The 15,698-nt window shown below is 59.4% G+C and overlaps 2 protein-coding genes across 4 annotated transcripts; one reads left to right on the forward strand and one right to left on the reverse strand.

The window, feature by feature from the left end:
* Positions 1 to 30: 30 nt before the first annotated feature.
* Positions 31 to 1,349, reverse strand: PCP2 (Purkinje cell protein 2; the record flags this gene model as incomplete). The annotated part of the gene is made up of 3 exons (XM_082621361.1): positions 1,121 to 1,349; positions 758 to 882; positions 31 to 150 (listed from the first exon to the last, which is right to left on the reverse strand). Exons 1-3 carry the CDS (start codon positions 1,179 to 1,181, stop codon positions 31 to 33), a joined length of 306 nt encoding a protein of 101 aa, XP_082477487.1. The 5' UTR covers positions 1,182 to 1,349.
* Positions 1,350 to 6,743: 5,394 nt separating this feature from the next.
* On the forward strand, positions 6,744 to 15,062 carry STXBP2 (syntaxin binding protein 2). 3 transcript variants are annotated; one of them, XM_082621357.1, is made up of 19 exons: positions 6,744 to 6,833; positions 8,105 to 8,154; positions 8,433 to 8,514; positions 9,016 to 9,092; positions 9,219 to 9,297; positions 9,384 to 9,487; positions 9,895 to 10,043; positions 10,215 to 10,299; positions 10,387 to 10,517; positions 10,609 to 10,716; positions 11,002 to 11,059; positions 11,158 to 11,223; positions 11,320 to 11,400; positions 11,832 to 11,970; positions 12,459 to 12,568; positions 13,386 to 13,481; positions 14,225 to 14,310; positions 14,427 to 14,584; positions 14,906 to 15,062. In XM_082621357.1, exons 1-19 carry the CDS (start codon positions 6,797 to 6,799, stop codon positions 14,989 to 14,991), a joined length of 1,782 nt encoding a protein of 593 aa, XP_082477483.1. In that variant the 5' UTR covers positions 6,744 to 6,796; the 3' UTR covers positions 14,992 to 15,062. The 3 variants fall into 3 exon arrangements, with proteins under 3 accessions (XP_082477483.1, XP_082477485.1, XP_082477484.1); XM_082621358.1 differs by lacking the exon at positions 6,744 to 6,833 and adding an exon at positions 7,610 to 7,631; XM_082621359.1 differs by lacking the exon at positions 11,320 to 11,400.
* The last annotated feature ends 636 nt before the right edge of the window (positions 15,063 to 15,698 follow it).

Here is a 15,698-nt window from a genome sequence, read left to right on the forward strand (position 1 = left end):
GCCAAGTTGGGCCCAGGACGCCTCAGGCCCTCACGGGGCTTGTGTCTGGGGCTGGGGGCTGCTGTTTCGACGGAAGCTGAGTGCAGTTGGGTCCTGAGGGGTGAGGAGGGGTTGGGGGCTGAGGGTCCCGGCTCGTTTCTGTACTCCATCCTGTGGATGCAGAGGGGTCAGCCAGAGGGCCAAGGGCAGTGCTGGCCAGTGCAGGTGGCAACCAGAGTCCCACCTCCCCCCATCTGCCCCCACCGTCCCTGAGCTTCTCCACTCCTCAGTTACTCAACATTTAGGGTGGTATTTGGGAGCTGGTGGGTCTTGGGGACGTCCCTGGGATCTTGATCAGAAGCCAAGCTGTGGGTGAGTACATGTGACATGGACACATGGGTGTCTGGATGTGTCCTGGGCATGATCTCGCGTGCTCTCCACCCTCAAGGTGTCTTCCCAGGAGCGGGTCTATTCTCTCTCGCCTCCTTGAAGTTCTCAGACTTGGGAGCAGGAGCCACAAGTTCTGGCCACAGCTGTGACTTTAACACGCCCCCTGCATGACCTTGATCTCTTCCCAGCCCTGTCTGGGCCTTTGTCCTACCTCTGAACTGGGGTATTGGATTGGCCGGGGTCTTGTGACTGGCAAGTGCGCAGGGTGGGCGCTCCTACCAGGCGCTCGTCCCCAGGGGCAGATGGTGACTAGGGGTGGGGGTGGGAGGCAGGGTTAGAGGGATCAGTGTGGCTGGTCTCTCCTCAGCCCTGGCAGAATATCACCTACCTTGGGGCCCAAAGGCTGGAAGCCAGGCAAGGCGCTGACTGTCACACGCTGGTCATCCATGCGGCGGCCCTGGGTACTGGCCAGCATGTCCATGAGACTGTCCATCTCGGGTGCAGGGCCACTCTCTGCATGAAGCAGAGGCCGTGGGGAAGAACTCAGCCCAGCTGGAGGCCCCCAACCCATCCCTCCATCCCCACTCACATTCTCCAGGAAGCATGCTCACATCTGCCCCCAACCCACAGGCATCTCTGTCCCCACTTGCCTGCTGACTTTCTCAGACCCTTGCCCACTGGTCCCCCAGATGGCCACTTGCCCCATTCACGCCCCCCCATCACGCCCACTTCTGCACACCTCCCTGCCCACTCTCACGGCCCTCGGAGTCTGGGCCCGGCCCCGCCTGCAGTGAGCAGTGCTGCTCCTCCATCCGGCCGCCCTGCACGTGGCTCAGCAGATTGAAGAAGCCCTCCTGGTCTGGGGAGCCCGCCTGGGGGACAGACACACTCAGTCCGGCCGGCCCTTCAGCTGGAGGAACCCTCAACTCCCCTCCTGGCCGGCCAGCTTCCCCCCGATCCCCGGGCCTGCCCTGCCCCTTCTGTGGCTCTCACCATGGTGCCCGCTGATGTGCTGCTCTGCAGAGCTGCTCCAAATGAGACATGAGTCTCCTTCTCAATCCCGGCCCCCGCCCCAGGGGCTCCACCAGCAGTGCCATGTCACGTGGTGCTGCCCCAAGGGAGAGGGCCACCGTCCTAGATTGGGGCCTGACTGCGGGGTGGCCCGGGGGCTGGGACACGAGCCAGGGGAACGTCCCCCTGACAGCTCCTAAATCCCAGCATCCCTCACCTCACAGGGGGTCAGCACTAAGCCCTGACCTCTGCCCTGGGGCTGGGTTAGGCACTCGGACCCTCCCGCCCACTAGCACCTTCTTGGGCGGCAACTGGGTCGGGGGTCCCAGGAGACTCAGTTGCTAATTAGGTGCCCTACAAACTAATTAGCCTTGTCATTCACGGGTCCTTGAGTTGGCGGTGTGGGGGGGCGGTGGGGCCTGCTCACCTTGTCGCAGGAGGCCAAGCCCCCATCCTTCTCTTCCTGGTCCATCATTGTCCCTGCTCCCCTCACCTAGGTCCTGTCCACCTCTCCACTGGCCTCTGCCCTGGCCCCGTGCCAGAGAAGGCTTTTTAAGAGACTGGGACGTGGCGGGGAGTGGATACCCAGCCCCAAATCCCCAGCTCACGCCCCATCTGCTCTCACCCAAGCTTAAGCCCCATAAAGATGATCCAGATAATTGTTTTTGCAGCGTGAGGCCGGGGCTGCCTTGGGGGGTAGGAGGCAGGGTGACCTGGGTTCGGACACTGTTGGCCCAGCAGGACTCGCTGGGCCCCAAGGACTCTCAGGTGGGGTGCAGCAGTTGGCCAAAGCAGCGCCCCCACAGTGGGGAGCTTGGGCTGGCTGGGTCCCATAGGGAGAGGACAGGGCCATAGGGCAGCTGAGGTGAGGTCTGAAGCTACCCAGCTTGCCCACCGATATCTGCCAGAAAGGCAGTTGCCATCCGCAGGTGGTGGGAGGAGGGGAAGCTGGGCCCGAGGACCCCTGAGGCACCGCCAGCTGGCCTCTGTCTCCTGGCCACCCTTCCTCTACTCACTGTCCCCTGGTCTGGTTGCCCACCCCCTACTCCCAAAACAGGAAGATCTGGTAGCTCCTGTCTCCCCACCGCCAATGCCAGGTTGGTCTGTCTCCTCTGATCTTTCCCCCCAGCCCGGCCTAGGGACTGGAGACTAGACTCCTGGGGAGGAAAGCCCCTGCCCCCTCCGCTGAGCAGCTATGGCTCTCCCTCAGTGCCCCAGGAGAGGATGCTGCTGGGAGGATCCCATCTGCACCCCACCCCATCCCCAGGATGCCTTTCTGGAAACCAGTTAAAGTTTCTTCTCGGAATACGTGGGCCACGCTCTCATCACCTCTGCTCAAATGAAAAGCTTGGTCCTCCTCCCCAGGCAGCCCTCCACCATCCGGAGCCCCCATTCACACCCTCTCCATGGCCCCAAGACTTGGATGCCAACGTGATGTCCTGCTCCTCCCCAGACATATTAGTTTCCCAGGCTGCCTTAACCAAGTGTCCCAAACTGGGTAGCTTAGAGCAACAGACGTTTATTGTCATATAGTTCTGGAGGCCGGAAGTACAGAATCGAGGTGTTGGCAAGGCTATACTGTAGCATGGAAGAGACGGTCTTTCCTTGCCTCTCGCTGGGTTCTTGTGGTTGCCGGCAGTCCTTGGTGTCCCTTGGCTTGTAGCAGCAGGACTTCAGTCTCTGCCTCTGTTGTCAAAGATGTCCCCCTTGTGTCCTTCACATGGCTGTCATAAGACATGGACACCAGTCACGTTGCTTTAGGGATTCATCCTCCTGCAGCACGACCTCATCTTTACTAATTGCACCTGCAGAAACGCTATTTCCAAATAAGGGCACGTTCTAAGGTTCTGGGGGTAAGGACTTCAACACACTTTTTTGTTCCGTGAGCAGCCTTGAGCCCATAACAGCAGAAGACCTTGGTCATCCTCACTGAGTATAATGAGAGGTGGCAGACCCTACAGAGCCTCACCACCAGGGGACAGGCTGAGAAGCTAGAGGTGGTCCCAGCTTCCTCAGGGTCTCCCAGCTCCCTCCTTTGCCCCTGCAATCCAACCTTCCTCCCAGGAGCTGCAAGGGTCCCCTCCTTCCCCTGCTCAGAACTCTCTCTCTTGGCCCCCATTGTCCTCAGGAGAAAACCCGAGCACCTTGGGATCATGGGAATGTTCTAAACTTGACTGGTTATGCCGGCCATCATTTAAAAATCTACAAATAACAAATGCTAGTGAGGGTGTGGAGAAAAGGGAACCCTCCTACACCATTGGTAGGGATGTAAATTGGTGCAGTCACTATGGAAAACTGTGGAGTTTCCTCAAAAAACTAAAAATAGAACATTATGATCCAGCAATCCCACTCCTGGGCATATACCTAGACAAAACTATAATTTGAAAAGATACATGAAAAGATATACCCAGTGTTCATTGCAGCATTGTTTACAATAGTCAAGACATGGAAGCAATCTAAATATCCGTTGACAGAGGAATGGATAAAGAAGATGTGATAAATATATACAATGGAATATTAGTCATGAAAAAGAACAAAATAATGCCATTTGCAGCAACATGGATGGACCTAGAGATTATCATACTAAGTGAAGTAAGTCAGAAAGAGAAAGATAAATACCATGTATCATTTATATGTGAAATCTAAAATATGACACAAATGAATTTATCTACAAAACAAAAATGGACTCACAGACATAGAGAACAGACTTGTGGTTGCCAAAGTGGGGGGGGGGAATGGGGGATGGATTGGGAGTTTGGGATTAGCAGATGCAAACTATTATACATAGAATGGATAAACGACAAAGTCCTACTGCACAGCACAAGGAACTATATTCCATATCCTGTGATAAACCATAATGGAAAAGAATACATACATAGGGACTCCCCTGATGGCGCAGTGGTTAAGAATCCGCCTGCCAGGGCTTCCCTGGTGGCGCAGTGGTTGAGAGTCCGCCTGCTGATGCAGGGGACGCAGGTTCGTGCCCCGGTCCGGGAAGATCCCACATGCTGCGGAGCGGCTGGGCCCGTGAGCCATGGCCACTGAGCCTGCGCGTCCGGAGCCTGTGCTCCGCAACGGGAGAGGCCGCAACAGTGAGAGGCCCACGTACCGCAAAAAAAAAAAAAAAGAATCTGCCTGCCAATGCAGGGGACACGGGTTTGAGCCCTGCTCCAGGAAGATCCCACATTCCATGGGGCAACTAAGCCCGTGAGCCACAGCTACTGAGCCCATGAGCCACAACTACCGAGCCCATGTGCCACAACTACTGAAACCAGCACGCCCAGAGCCCTGCTCTGCAACAAGAGGCCACCGCAATGAGAAGTCCGTGCACGGCAATGAAGATTAGCCCCCCACTCGCCGCAACTAGAGAAAGCCTGCGTGCAGTAAGGAAGACCCAACACAGCCAAAAATAAATAATTTTAAAATATATATATATAGGGGGCTTCCCTGATGGCGCAGTGGTTGGGAGTCCGCCTGCTGATGCAGGGGACACGGGTTCGTGCCCCGGTCCGGGAGGATCCCACATGCCGCGGAGCGGCTGGGCCCGTGAGCCATGGCCGCTGAGCCTGCACGTCCGGAGCCTGTGCTCCGCAATGGGAGGGGCCACAACAGTGAGAGGCCCACATACCACAAAAAAAATAAATTAAATAAATAAATAAAATAAAAAATATATATATACACATATATGTATACTCTCAGAATCACTTTGCTGTACAGCAGAAATTAACATTGTATATCAACTATATGTCAATAAAATAAATTTAAAAAAACAATTGACTGGTGATGGATACATAACTGTGAATATGCTAAAAGCCATTAAATTGTATGCTCTCAGTGATCAAATTATATGGTATGTGAATTATATTGCAATAAAACTATGAAAGAAAAGGAAAAGGCGAGGATGGGAGGGAGGGGGAGAGAGAAAGAGAAGGTGAGCAAGAAAGAGAAAGAGAAAGAAATAAAAGGAAAAAGGAAAGAAACCCCCAAACTCCTACACAGAACAGCCATCCTGGTTTGCCCAGGACTGTCGCAGTTTTAGCACTGAAAGTCCTGGGTCCTGTGAACCGCTCAATCCAAGGCAAATCGGGTTAGTCCTACCACGTCCCACAGAGGTCTGGCCTCCGTGGCCCCTCCAACCTCACCTCACTCCAGCCACTCCTCTGAGCTCATCCCTCCCTTCTCTCTGCATGGTTGCTCCCTGATGTCATTCAGGGTTAAGCCTAAAGGCCACACCCATAGGGTACCCCTCTGGCACCACCCTCAATAAAGCGCCCCCCACCGTGGCACTTGTTATCAGGTCACTGTTTATTTCCTTAAGGCAGAACCGATTATTTTCTATCCCCTCCTCCTCCATTCAACTTTAAGTGCTGCTTGGCAGGCTTTCTGGTCTTATTCACTGTGGTCAGTCCCATGCCTGTCCCATGAAAGTGGCAGAGGACCTGGCACCTGGCCGACTCTTAAGAAACATGGCCAAATAAAAGCATGGGTTCGGGACTGAACCAGCTTAGGACTCTGCATTCACACACGTGTGTCACACTTTAAATCCTCATTTAAAGGATGAGGTGCTGCTGGACTAGGCCCTTTGCATGACAAGGTGTCAGCCCTTTGCTGGTGCACAGCAGGGGCAGGCCCTGAAATTTCTAGTCGAGCTTGAATTGAGGTGTGTGTGTGTGTGTGTGAGAGAGAGAGAGAGAGTATGCAAGCGGTTGAGCACGCCACTGAATCCACGTGAGTATCAGCAAGGCCATGACCAGCATACCTCCCGGGACGGACTCGTGTTTCAGATTGCAATAGGCCTACTCATCACGTGGCCTTGGACAAGGGTCCGGCCGAGCCGCTGTTTCATTGTCTATCCCGCATCTCCCGTCAGGGTCTCTGGCAGGATCGACTGAGAACCTGGCACGGGTCCTTAGCACACAGTAGGTGCAGGCTTAGCTTCAACCATCCCTCCAGGCCTCCTCCCCAGTTTATCAAGTGTTGCCTATGCCCGCTGCTGCTGCTAAACTCGGGTACATTAGATAAGTGAGTCACGGGTTTGTGGCCCCGCGGCTCCGGGTGGGCACACAGTATCTTTCAGAGAGAAACTTCGGGCAGGGTGGAGCTGTGCCTGAGGAAGATGAAGAGGTTATTACTGCCTTGCGATCCCACTTTCTCGCTGCACACAAGCTAGGGAAGTGTGTCTGAGCTCACGTCTGTGAGTGCGTCCTCAGGTGACTTGGTGCGCGTCTGCGTGGACTCATTCGCGGGTCGGCTCCACACGGAACCCATCTTCCTCTCTGAAAACCGACGGCGGGGCGGGGCCAGGTGCGCAGGGGGCGGGAGCCAGGCCCCGCGGGGCGGAGTCCACGTGGATGACGCTCAGGACCACGCCCCCACCTTGGGACAGACCCGGAAGCGGCGGCGCCCCTAGGGGAAGATGGCGCCCTCGGGGCTGAAGGCGGTGGTGGGGGAAAGTGAGTGCCGCCCCCTGGGGGCGGGGGGCCGGGTGCGCACGGACTCTGGGTCCCAAGCGGCGGGGAGCTGGGGGCCTGGCTGGGCGTCGAGCACCTGACGCTCGAGGGGGAGGACGGAGACTTAGCCTCAGCTGGATGTCCCGTCTCTCCCTTGAGGGAGCGGAACAAAGTTGGGAGACAGAACGCCGGGGACCCAAAGGAATCAGACTAAGGGTGGCGTAGACAGGCGCTGGGCAGGGACTCCTGGGCCCCCTTGGGTGCCAGCGGGGGGAGGGCACAGCTGGACATCCAGACTCCCGGATCTCTGAGCCAGGCAAAGTCCGGCGAGCTGGACTCTTGGGGCCCTTGGTGCGGACGGGGGCCGGGCCTGGGTGCGCTGGTCAGCGACCCCAGGTGGTGAGAGTGCTCAGGGGACGCGTCCGGGCCCCTATCCAGGTCCATGGATGGGGGACGCATTCCTCCTTGCCCGGTCGCTAAGAGCCCCATGCAGTGTGAGGACCCAGGCATCCAGGCCCCGCAGGCTGGGTTCTTGGGGGAGGGGTGGAGGTCGCCCCCTCCCCCACCTCCGGTAGTTCCGGCCTCAGCGGCTCCTTCCGCCCTGGCCGTCATGATAACTGTGGACACAAAACTCTTGCTGGGCGGGGCTGCCTATCTGCTCCCTCCACTAGGCAGGGCCCAGTGTGGCTCAAACCCCCAAAACCCCAACTGAAAAAGGTGCCTCCTACATAGGAGTTAATGGGGAGACAGGAGAATCGCTGATTCCATTTTACAGATGAGGAAACTGAGGCTGGATGTTGGGTAATGGGATGAGCACAGCCAGGCATGCCTCAGACCAGGGATCCAGGGGTCCTGTGTTCTGTTCCAGGGGAAACTGATGGAGGTGGAATGAGGGTGTGGCTGAAATATACAGGCCAGGAGTACTTGAGTAGCAGATAGGGAGGCTGAGAGCCCAGCTCTGGAGGCAGGTAGACCTGTTATGTGAGTCTTGGCTTTCCAGTTATTCGTTTATCTAAAGCATAGTTATCCAGTGGCTACTTATGCCTCAGGCACTCGCCACTTAAGTGCTGAGGGTGCTTATGCAACTTACTTCTCTGAACCTCAGTGGCCCTGTCTATAAATTGCCCCAATTTATAGGAGCTACCTCACAGGACGGGGGTGGGGAGGAGTAAATGTGAGTTCAGATGGAGGTCCAGCCCGGGACCCAGAAGGTTTGGGGGCACGGTGGGGCCAGAGGACCTGGCATCCTTAGCCTGCCCCTCACTTCCCTGCAGAAATTTTGAGTGGAGTCATTCGGAGCGTCAAGAAGGATGGGGAGTGGAAGGTAGGGGTGAGACCGAATGCCTTGTCCAAACCCATGTGGGGGGCCCTGAATGTGGGACTCCCTCTAACTCCTTAAGGAGGTTGCTAGTCCAAAGAGGTGGGGTCAGGTGGGCCAGTCTGGGATGGGGTGGGTTGGGGATGGCGTCCTGGGTCCTCGTGTTCAACCAGCTCTTGAAGCTGTCAGGCCTGCCCACTGCCCCAGCCCCTCCTCAGGGACAGCTTCAGCCTCTCCCGCCCTCTTGTCTGTCCACCGGTCCATCTGTCCATCCATCTGGACAGGTGCTCATCATGGACCACCCGAGTATGCGCATCTTGTCGTCCTGCTGCAAGATGTCAGACATCCTGGCTGAGGGCATCACCAGTGAGTGGACACACCCTCCCCATGCTGCCCAGATGGGACCTGAGTGTGGGATCCCCTCAAATTCTCCAGAACTCCCAAATATGCAGCTTACTGCATAGACAGCCCTGATTTGGGCGCCCATGATAGGCAGACTGCCCATGCAGGGCTCCCTGGCTGTGATCCCTAAGGGGTCAGCCTCCCTGGCTGTGCAGCCCCTGTGTGTGGAACCCCATGTAGGACTCTCAGTGCATGATGTCCAGAATGGATGGCTTTCTACAGGCGATCCCCAAGGGGTATGACTATGTGACCCCCCCCATGTGCAGGACCCTGCCCATGTAGCTCTTAGCCGTGTGACCCATGGGTGTGCACCTCCTGCTTCGGACCCTTAGGGAGTGCAGTCCCCCTGCTTCACCCCAGGATCTGACCCTCCTTCCCAAGTGTCCCGCTCCCTGAGTCAAGAGACTCCCCATGTGCCCTGGCCCCACTGCCATCCACATGTGCCCCTTCCTCTGTTCCTGCTAGTTGTGGAGGACATCAACAAACGGCGAGAACCCATCCCCAGTCTGGAGGCCATTTATCTGCTGAGCCCCACGGAGAAGGTGCCTATGTGAGCGGGTGTGTGCGCGCATGTCTGCAGTGTATGGGGGACAGGCAGCTGGCTGGAGGCTGGGGCAGGGGATGGTCAGTCTAGGGGCCAGGCCTGGAGAGTGATCCGCATTCTTCAGTCGGTGCAGGCCCTGATCGCAGACTTCCAGGGGACCCCGACCTTCACCTACAAAGCGGCACACGTCTTCTTCACCGACAGTGAGTGAGGACATCAGTGGGGTGGGGGTCAGGGCGAGGCGGTGTGTGGGCTGCCCTGGCCTGATGCCCCCTCTTGCCCACCCCAGCCTGCCCCGAGCCCCTGTTCTGTGAGCTGGGCCGCTCCCGGCTGGCGAAGGTGGTGAAGACGCTGAAAGAGATCCATCTTGCCTTCCTCCCATACGAGGCTCAGGTACAGCCCAGCCTAGTCCTGGGAAGGGGTGGGGGTCTGTCACCAAACGTCCCAGGTTCCCTCAGAAACAGGCACCGAGACAAGTAAAGGGGACACTGAATCAGAAAGCAAAGGAGCCAACACCGGGCGGAATGAGCTCGTAGCGCTGTGGCACCCGGAGTACTGTCCCACTGGGCAACGGCAGGGGGCAGCATAGAGCTCACCTCAGCGTCGTCCCACCCAAGTTGGAGGGGGCTGAGGTATTTCTCCACCTCCTCCTCTAGACAGGAGTTGGGGGCTGCCCCAGGCCTGCCTCCTAGATGGCAGAGCAGGCTCCAGAGACCAGAGGAAGCCCCAGGGAGTGGCAGATGGCGGCTGCTGGAGTTGGGCAGGGGTACACCTCCAGCGGCGGCTCTGTGCCCTCCCAGGTGTTCTCCTTGGATGCCCCGCACAGCACCTACAATCTCTACTGCCCCTTCCGGGCTGGCGAGCGGGCACGGCAACTCGAAGCGTTGGCCCAGCAGATCGCCACCCTGTGCGCCACACTGCAAGAGTACCCGGCCATCCGCTACCACAAGTGGGGACCCCACCTGGATGCCACCCTCCGACCTTGACCCCATCCTGTTTCCAACCCCAGCCCCAGTCCTCACCCTGGTCCCTAACCCCATCCCCGACCCCCAGTCTGCGCCTGGCCCTCCCCAACCCCATACCCTGAGCCCCCCCCTACATCTGCCCACCCCACCCCCAGGGGCCCAGAGGACACGGCCCAGCTGGCCCACGCCGTCCTAGCCAAGCTGAACGCCTTCAAGGCAGACACTCCCAGTCTGGGCGAGGTGAGGGGGCTTTCTGGGGAGGTGGGGGGTGGGCCCAGCCCGGGTCAGGGTCAATGTCCTCATTCCTGCCCACCCCCTCCACCCCAGGGCCCTGAGAAAAGTCGCTCACAGCTACTCATCATGGACCGGGCGGCCGACCCTGTGTCCCCACTGTTGCATGAGCTCACCTTCCAGGCCATGGCCTATGACCTGCTGGACATCGAGCAGGACACGTACAGGTGGGTGGACCCCGGGACTCGCCATCTGCCATCACTGCGGACCTGGGTCCTCAGCCAGTGCTCCCGACCCTCATGTCTCCCGCTCCCCCAGGTATGAAACCACGGGACTCAGCGAGGCCCGGGAGAAGGCCGTGCTGCTGGACGAGGACGATGACCTGTGGGTGGACCTGCGGCACATGCACATCGCAGATGTGTCCAAGTACGGGCACGTGGTGGGCGCTGGGGCTGTGGGCCCTTCCGCGCGTGATCCCCACCCCCTCCCACCCCTTTGTGGACCGGGTACGTGGCCTCCCGCTCTGGGTGAGCGCCCCTCCACGAGCCACACCCCTCCGCTGGCCTCCCCGGTGCGGCCCCAGTGTGGGCTCGCACGTGGCCTGTGTCTCCTGTCTCCCATCCCCTGGCCATGTGATGCCCCCCCATTCTGCTGTCAAACTACGGTCTTGGCACCGGTCCCCACCCTCCCCCCTGCCCACTCTCATGCCAGGAAGGTCACGGAGCTCCTGAAGACATTCTGTGAGAGCAAGAGGCTGACCACAGACAAGGTAGAGTGGGCAACTTGGGAGGAACGCCACGCCCCCCCCAAGATGGATCCCTGGCCTCTGGTAGGCAGGGCCTGGCTCACGCTCCTCCCTGTCCCCAGGCCAACATCAAAGACCTGTCCCACATCCTGAAAAAGATGCCACAGTACCAGAAGGAGCTGAACAAGGTGAGCGGGGGCTGGGAACCCACCCCCCTCCAACTGCCACCCCCTCTCCACCCTGGCTCAGCCTCTGTTACCCCAATTCCCACCCCTGCCCCTCAGTATTCTACACACCTGCATTTAGCCGATGACTGCATGAAGCACTTCAAGGGCTATGTGGAGAAGCTGTGCAGTGTGGAGCAGGTGGGGTGAGCCTGGGGCAGGGGTGGGGTCTGTGGAGGGGAGGCTGGGCGTGTGGGGGCGGGGTCTGTGGAGGAGGCGGGGTCTATGGGGGGAGGCGGGGCCTGTGGAGGGGCGTTTTCTGGAGTAGAGTTTGGCTTGTGGGGGTGCCAGGCCCATGGAAAGGTAGGACCAGCGTAAGGGGCGGGGCCTACGGAGAGGTGTGGCCTGTGTGAGGGGTGGGGCCCGTGAGGAAGAGGCTGGGGCTGCGAGGGGGTGGAGCCTGTGGAGAGGACGGGCCTGTGCGAGGGGTGGGGTCTCTCTGCGAACACGTGTAGAACCTTCAGAGACCTGGTGGTCCGATGAAATGAAGCCCAAAGGTCTTGCCTAGGCCCCTGGGATGGCCCTGCCCTGGCCCGTGCCCCCACAGAGTGGCTGACCCCCATGCCCCACAGGACTTAGCCATGGGCTCTGACGCAGAGGGCGAGAAGATCAAGGACGCCATGAAGCTGATCGTGCCGGTGCTTCTGGACGCTGCGGTGCCAGCCTACGACAAGATCCGGGTTCTGTTGCTCTACATTCTTCTACGGAATGGTGGGTAGGGGGCAAGGGGGGGGCCTTGGTGTACTGCCACTCACCGCAGTCTCCAGTGATCCTGGGACTCTCTAAACCCCACAGTTGCCCTGTCCTCGGGATGACCCCCAAACCCCACAGATACCACTCTGGACCCTGGGCCTCCCTCCATTGGCCTCCGTTGGCATGGAGAGGCTGCAAATCTATGACGTCTCCAAATTTGGTCCCCTCAACTGATTCCAGAGGATCCCCCAGTCTACTACCCCCTCTGGGATTCACATCCAGAATTCTAACATCAGGAACCCCCCCGCGCCAGCCTGGGTGGCTCCCCTGGTCCCGAGGTCCTCTGAACTGTAGGCTGCTCCTGTCATGGTTCTGGCACCTCCTCACCCCACCACAAGCCCCTCAACCCAGAAGCATTCATGGCCACCTCTGTCCCCCCACCCTCCCCTCCCCCCCCACCCTGTGAGCATCCCATCCACGTCAGCCCACCCATCGGCCTCCTCCAGGTGTGAGCGAGGAGAACCTGGCCAAGCTGATCCAGCACGCCAACGTGCAGGCACACAGCAGCCTCATTCAGAACCTGGAGCAGCTGGGGGGCACTGTCACCAACCCCGGGGTATGCTGGGTCAGAGACTGGGAGGGGGAGGCGGATATGGGGGTGGGGCTGCCTGGGGAGCAGGCACTGAGTCAGAGGGCAGTGACTGGGGGCGGAGGGCACCTCACCAGGGCAGGGATATGCAGGGCATGATGTGTTGGAGGCTTGAGTGGGGTCTGGGGACCGGGGGGCACCAGGGCTGTCCCCAGCCTCGGCGGTCATAGAAACAGGGCGGGCGAGGCATAGTCAGAGCCCCAGTCCATGCTGTCCGAGTCCCGGGGGCGGATAGCCGGGTCATCAGCATGGGGCACACAGTTGACCCTGGGCTCCCAGAGGTCTGAGGGCCACCAACCTGGGCGGGACACACATGGCAGCTTCCTGTGCTCTGATCTCCACACATCCCGCTTCCCCTGACACTGCCTCCGCCTCTGGCCACGCGCATCTCTCATGTTCTCGCCTCGCCAGTTGGTCCTCCGTCTCTCTCCCAGGTGCCCTGTCTGTCGCCCTGTCCGCCACCTCTCAGTTCCCTTGTTTCTGCGTCCTCCCACATCTGTCTCCATCTTTCTCTCTTAGCCCTGATCTTTCTCTTTGTCGCATCTTTGTCTAACTGCCTCTCTATTTCTTCCTCCCTCTCTCTCATTTTCCCTTCCTCGCTCTCTCTGTGTCTGTCTCTCTCTGTCTCCCTCCCTCCTTCTATCTTTCTCTCTGGTTCTCTGTTCCCTTTCTCCATCTTTGTCTGCAACCTTCCCAAGTCCGACAAGCCCCCAGCCCCATTTATGACCCGCCTCCTTCTCCCTGATTCCCCCACTGACCCCGTCCCGGCCCGCCCCGCCTTTAGGGCTGTGGGACCGCAAGCCGGCTGGAGCGGAGGGAGCGCTCGGAGCCCACCTATCAGCTGTCCCGCTGGACCCCGATCATCAAGGATGTGATGGAGGTACCGCTGCTGGGGGGTTGGGGCCTGACCCCCACCCCCCGCCCCTATCCAGGCAATGCTCAGCCCTCTTCCTGCTCACCGTCCTAAGCCCCCAGGCTTAAAGGGAAATCCTTCATTATGGGCATCCCTGTGGCATCCAATTTGCGCTGTCATGGGGGCATCCCAAGCCCACACTGGAGGAAGTGGGGTGTCAGAGGTCCCTCATAGGGGAGCTTCATTTCCTCTCCACCTGCTGGTCCCCTCCTCTGTCCCCCTCTATTCGCTCCTGCCCCCCAGAAAGCCCCCTGGGTCCCCCTTTGTCCTCCCCATGCCAGTCCCTGCCCATTCTGGGAACCAAAAGCAGCAGCAACACAAAGGACCAGGCCAGGGACCTGGCTTCCTGGCTTCCTGCCATCTGTGTGGAGTCCTGGCACCTCCGCCTGCTTGGAGGCCAGTGACCTTGGCCCCCGTATCCCCATGGACTCGATGCTGAGACTCCTGGGTACCTGAGGGGCAGGGAGCTCAGAATCCTGGGTTCCCAAGGGTCTGTGGGTCCACACTCCTGGGTCCCTGAGGGGCTGAGGAGGAGCAGGGTCCTTAAGAAGCTCGGGGCCCAGGGTCCTGGGTCGCCAAGGGGCTGGAGACACAGATGGTGGCTCCTGTCTGCCAGGATCTTGGACCATGTACACACCCTATGGAGGGGGCTCCAGACCCTGGGCCCCGTCGCCCGGGCCCCTCTCTTCAGCCTCCTCCTCTGGCCCCAGGATGCCGTGGAGGACCGGCTGGACCGGAAGCTGTGGCCCTTTGTGTCTGACCCTGCGCCCACGCCCAGCTCCCAGGCTGCCGTCAGGTGAGGCCCAGGGATACCCCCGCCCCAGCTGTGCCCAGGCCTGTGGGAGGTGAGGCTTGGGTATAGGGGTGGTGGTCTGCTGTTGAGACTGACCTTTCCCTGTCTCCCCCGGACAGCGCCCGCTTCGGCCACTGGCACAAGAACAAGACGGGCATGGAGGCACGGGCAGGGCCCCGGCTTATCATCTACATCATGGGCGGTGTGGCGATGTCAGAGATGCGGGCCGCCTATGAGGTGACCAGGGCCACTGATGGCAAGTGGGAGGTACTTATTGGTGAGTGGCCAGGACTGGGGCCCCTGGGCTGGGGTGGGGCCGGGAGCCTGCCCCTGTGTGTGGGTCCCTGGGGGGCTGACAGCTGCGTGCCTTCTGGGTCCCCAAAGCCTAGAGCCTCCTCAGGGCCTGGGTGAGAGGATACCGGATACCTGAGGGGCTAGGGCTTGGCTTCCCAGGGAAGGGGTCACCTAGGAGTGGACCCCTCTCTTTCCGAGGGGTGAGCCTTCTGAGCCCTTAGGGTCAGGGCCTGGTTTCCCGAGCACCCCACCTGGGGGGTGTCAGGGGCCGAGGCCACTCCCCCAGCCCCATCCTCCTACCCAGGCTCCTCACACATCCTCACCCCGACCCGCTTCCTGGATGACCTCAAGACGCTGGACCAGAAGCTGGAGGACATTTCCCTGCCCTGACCCTCCTGCCCCCGCCTGCCCTGCCCCCCGCCCTTTTCAGAGAAATAAACTCCCATCTTTCTGCCAGCTTGCACCCACCTCACTTTCCTTCCATGGGAGCTAGACGGGGACTGCCACCCTTGGGTCCCATTCCCTGACCTGTGCCTCAGGCCCCACCCCACCCTGTTGTCCTTCCAGAGGGCATCCCAAGCCCTAATTTGAATATTGGCTCCAAGATCTACTAGCTGCTAGGTTTTGGCCAACTTCTTGGGTCCCCCTTCCAAAAACATGGGGGGCCAATGACGGCAGTGGCTTTGCAGAGGAGGTGAAATGGCGCCGAAAGCTGATGGCACGGGAAAATGACAGCAGCTGCTTCTCTACTGGTACTAGGGTTATCTCGGCTGCTCTGATGGGACCATCAGTAGTAGTATTAACAAGCAGAACAGGCCCTGTATCCCAGCACCCCCAGCCCTTCAGGAACTGTCTCAGTGGGGCCTGGGGCCACACAAGGCCAGGGGTCTTCTCAGGCTCCTAGGATCAGAATCTGCATTTGTGTGAGGACAGGATCACAGCAAACGATGCCCAGTTCCCACCCCAGAGAGTTAGAACTCTCCCTGCTTATCCTCCTCCCCGCCCCCACTTTCTCCAGGCTGTTCACAGGGGCTCCTAACTGCAGGACTTATCAGACCCTTCACTGGGTGTGTTAGTTTGCTAAGGCTGCCATAACA

This window comes from Mesoplodon mirus (genome assembly GCF_964341445.2).
Source record: "Mesoplodon mirus genome assembly, chromosome: 5".
In the NCBI taxonomy this organism is placed as follows: Eukaryota; Metazoa; Chordata; class Mammalia; order Artiodactyla; family Ziphiidae; genus Mesoplodon; species Mesoplodon mirus.